The 4172-nt window shown below is 44.8% G+C and overlaps 1 protein-coding gene across 1 annotated transcript; it reads left to right on the forward strand.

The window, feature by feature from the left end:
* Window positions 1-714: 714 nt before the first annotated feature.
* Window positions 715-1379, forward strand: LOC109378800 (sialic acid-binding Ig-like lectin 14; the record flags this gene model as incomplete). The annotated part of the gene is made up of 2 exons (XM_019635078.1): window positions 715-796; window positions 873-1379. Coding segments are annotated over exons 1-2 (544 nt in total), but the record flags the coding sequence as incomplete, so codon positions are not given.
* Between the last annotated feature and the right edge of the window lie 2793 nt (window positions 1380-4172).

A 4172-nucleotide genomic window follows, 5' to 3' on the forward strand; every position in this document is an offset into this window, starting at 1 on the left:
AAAAGGAAGCGAGCATGTGAGGGACCCTGAAGAGGGAGCTTCCTGAGCTCTAAGGCAGCAAATGTGCTTCTGTGCTGAGGTCTAGCCTTTGGAGTCCCCGCAGAATGGGGCGAGTGTCTCCCTTTCCACATCCCCTGTGGCGCAGGCCTGTGCTCCATCGCTGTCCCACTGACCCTGGACTCAAGAAGGTCAACACTCGTGCATCTCACATCCCCAGAACCTCTCAGAGCAAAGGGGCTTCACTGCACAGCTTTCCCCGAGTCCCGCCGTCCAATGGATTTGAGCCTAAAGCCCCTTTTCTTGACAATACTTGAATGATCTTCAGAAAATTTAAAAATATTATTTTCTCAAAACATTTAGTGGTTTCCGCTAGAGGGTGGGTCCCCCTGAGTCATCAGGACCAACCCTGTTTCTTCCAACCGCGCTGGCCCCCCTCAATGAACCCCCTCTTGACTTAAACATGATGTGGAAGGTGATCACTTCCAGGTTCACATCTGCACAAGCCTCTCCAACTCCCACGACCTCGGTATATTCACCTGCAGTGTTGGGTCAGGCCGTGGGCAGAGGGTGGGACAGGGTGATTTCTCAGCCCCCAGCTCACCCAGAAGGCAATGGAGCCTAAGTTCCCCTTCCAGGCGTGGCCTCAGTCTCTCAGCCCGAGCTTCCTGCTGGGGCGTCCTCACCCCCACCCACCACACTGTAGGCATTTCCTTCCCTACAGAGGGAACCAGACCCAGGCTCTGGCTGTCAGATGCGGACATGGTGCCCCTGCTGCTGCTGCCCCTGCTGTGGGGAGGTGAGTGGCCAAGGGTTGGGGGACCCGCACAGGTTGGGGAGGGGTTGGAGCTGCAGCTGAGGCTCTGTACCCCCAGGTTCCCTGCAGGAGGTGCCAGGGTACGAGCTCAGACTGAAGGAAGACGTGACAGTACAGGAGGGTCTGTGTGTCCATGTGCCCTGCTCCTTCTCCTACCCCTGGAGTTCATGGTCTTCCCGCGCTGAACTCTACATCTACTGGTACCGGAGTGGGGACAACAGACGCCAAGATTATCTTGTGGCCACAAACAAACCGCATGTACCAGCGAGACCTGAGACCTCTGGCCGATTCCGCCTTCTTGAGGACCCCACAACCAACAGCTGTTCCCTGAACATCAGCAACGCCAGGATGAGTGACACAGGAAGCTACTTCTTCAGAGTGGAGAGAGGAAAAAGTGTGCAATATAATTACGGAGATAAGAGGCTGAATTTGCAGGTGACAGGTATGGCAGGGGCCAGAAGAGAACCTGGGACAGGGGGCCTCCATCTTAGGACAGGAACAGGACACTGGAAGACTCCCTGTCCAGGCCTAGGGGTGGGTGGTGGGAAGAGACACAGGACCTGGGGTGAGCTCAGGCCCTGAGGCATGGGTNACCATCATTGCGCTCTTCCCGGGTGAGGCAGATCAGTCGCCAGCTTCTGGACAGCCGCTCACGCTGGCTGCTGGCTGCACACGGTAACCCAAACAACCCACTGCCACAGGGGCTGCAGCCTACACCATCGCAGGCGACTCACGGCAGCCCAGCTCCATGTTGAGCTGTTGTTCAGCATCTTAGCTGTGGAGGGCAGTGTCACTGGCCCTCATATGTAGGATCTGAACCGGGGCCCTCTGGCGTCCCAAGCCAGCTCTTAACAATCGCGCCACTCGGCCGGCCATAGCCAGTTGTTTTGAGAAGCACAGGTGACAAGCTGGAGTTGTGACTGACATCTGATATATGGTAGGGGGGCATATTAAGAACTAAACTCTTAACCCCTGGAATCTGACACTGTTCCCAGGTACATGGTTTCAGAATCGAGTTGAATTTATTTCATTTAGTGCATTTAGCCCTCCTCATGGTGTTTTATGAAGAGTGGGAGAAATGTCTCATTCACCCCCATTTAAATTGGTCTCAGAATACCAACATAAATGTTCTAATCATTTCTTGTAGTGAGACTTCTAAATCCAGAGTGTGTGTCACCTTAGAGCACATCCGATGGCCCTTAAAGCACACATCCTGATGGGCACCTTTCCAGTGGTCACCTGCCTCATGTGGCGATTGGCCAGCACATCAGACATCTGCTCTAGAACTTAAGTCTGGGAGTACAATTTTGCTGGTCATGATGTAAGCTGAGCCCCAGAGAATTAGAAGATGCTATTTTACTCTGAAGTGCTTGTACCCATTTATATTTCAACAACCACTGTCCCACACTTGCACTAACACTCGGTGTTTTCAGTCACTTTAATATTGGCCACCTTGGAGCAAGTATAACAGTATCTTGTTATGGTTTTAATGTGCAATTTCCTGGTTGCGAATTCTGCAGAGCCGCTTTGTGTTTGTTTACTGGCTCATCGTATGCTGTCCTTTACGAGGCAGGCGCCTGCTCAAGTGATTTTCTCTGTTTTCTCTTTCTTATGTGTTTATAGAAATTCTTCTTGTCTTCTGGAGACTGATATTTTGATGCTTATTGTTTTGGAAACATCTTCTCGTACTTGAAGGCTGATGATTGAGCCCTGCTTTGGTGTTTTATGAAGAGTCTTCAATTGTAACATAGGCCGTATTTTCAAGGGTTCTCTTTATAAATAGTGCTATTTATGTCTTGTTCAGGAAACCTTCCCTACCTTAAGTTCATGGAGCTATCCTGTGATATCATCTTCTAATAGCTCTGTTGTTTCGTTTCACGTAAAGCAATAGGTCCTCAATCCATCCGTCCTTGATTTCAGTGCATCTTGTGTGCTAGGGATTCAATTTCAGGTCCCTTGTGGCCCACACATATTATTGAAATGTCTCTCTTTTTGTCACTTCTTTGTATCACCTCCTCTGTGGTGCATGATCTTTCCTGTTTTGAGGTCTACAGTATTTCTGGGTGCCCCTATTCTGTACCTGTGGCCTATCCCTGTGTCAGTACAACACTGTCTTATTGTCTGTAACGCTGTAATACATCTTGATATCTTACAGAGCCCGTCCTCACAGTGTTCTTCATGATTGCCGTGGCTTTCCTTGGAAATTTCTACTTCAATGTAAATTCTATAATAGTTGAGTTCCACAAAAGTCATTTGTGAGATTGGGTGACATATTGCTTTATTCTGAAGGTTAATTAGGATAGAATTAACATTTATCTAATACTGTTTTCAAACCCATTAACATGCACCTTTTTCAATTTATTTGCATCTCTAATGTGCTTCAATACAGATTTATAATTTCCTTTATTGAGAAAGTGCGCATTATACTTTTGTGATGTACATCTCTAAAGAATGAGACATGTACCTGTTATAAAAAAATTTTTTATGCTATTGTCAATGGCATCGTTTATAACGTCCAATTTTTGTTTCTTACTGTGATATAGAAATGCATTTGATTTTTGTAATTTGATTTTGTCTCTTGAAATCTTGCTAACTCTTATTAAGCCTCCAAATGTATTTGTATGTACTTTAGGATGTTTTAATATATATAATCATTTATGAAGAAAGACCGCTTTGTTATTTTTTCAAAATTCGTATATTGTTGTTGTCTTTCTAGACTAGAACCTGATGATACTGAGTTAGGAATGCTGTTTGCTGAAGACACCATTTCCCTTGTTAGGGAAATTCTCTTTTCTTCCTTCTTGGCTGTGGGTTTTATTAGGAAGACATTTGAAATCACCCAATGTTCATGTTTTTCATATTTTGAGATTTAATCAGTGAAGGGCCAATCATGACAATAGAAGCCACACCATGTATTTCAGCAGTGGGAATGTCATACAAGGGGTTTGTTATGCAGATGTTGAAACACTAATGGAACACAAAGGGAACCCTGCCAGGAGGCCTTGCATCACTCTAGTCTAAGTGCCCAGCTTGAGGTCTTTTTTTGGGGGTTCTTTATTTTTAGTTTTCTTATGTATATATTTTATTGAGATATGATTGACAAGTCACATTATGTTACTGTCAGGTGTCCATTATAATGATTTGATATATGTATACATTGTGAAGTGTCACCACAATATGTCAAATTAACGTCCATCACCACAATATATTGACTCATTTTTTCTTGCGATCAGAATTTTTAACAATTTTCTCTCTTAGCAATTTTCCAATATACAAAAAGTATTATTAACTATATTATTAAATTAATAGTATTATTAACTAATATTATTAATTATAATTATCAAACTATACATTATAT

Source organism: Hipposideros armiger, unplaced genomic scaffold (genome assembly GCF_001890085.2).
Source record: "Hipposideros armiger isolate ML-2016 unplaced genomic scaffold, ASM189008v1 scaffold_3858, whole genome shotgun sequence".
Classification (NCBI taxonomy): domain Eukaryota; kingdom Metazoa; phylum Chordata; class Mammalia; order Chiroptera; family Hipposideridae; genus Hipposideros; species Hipposideros armiger.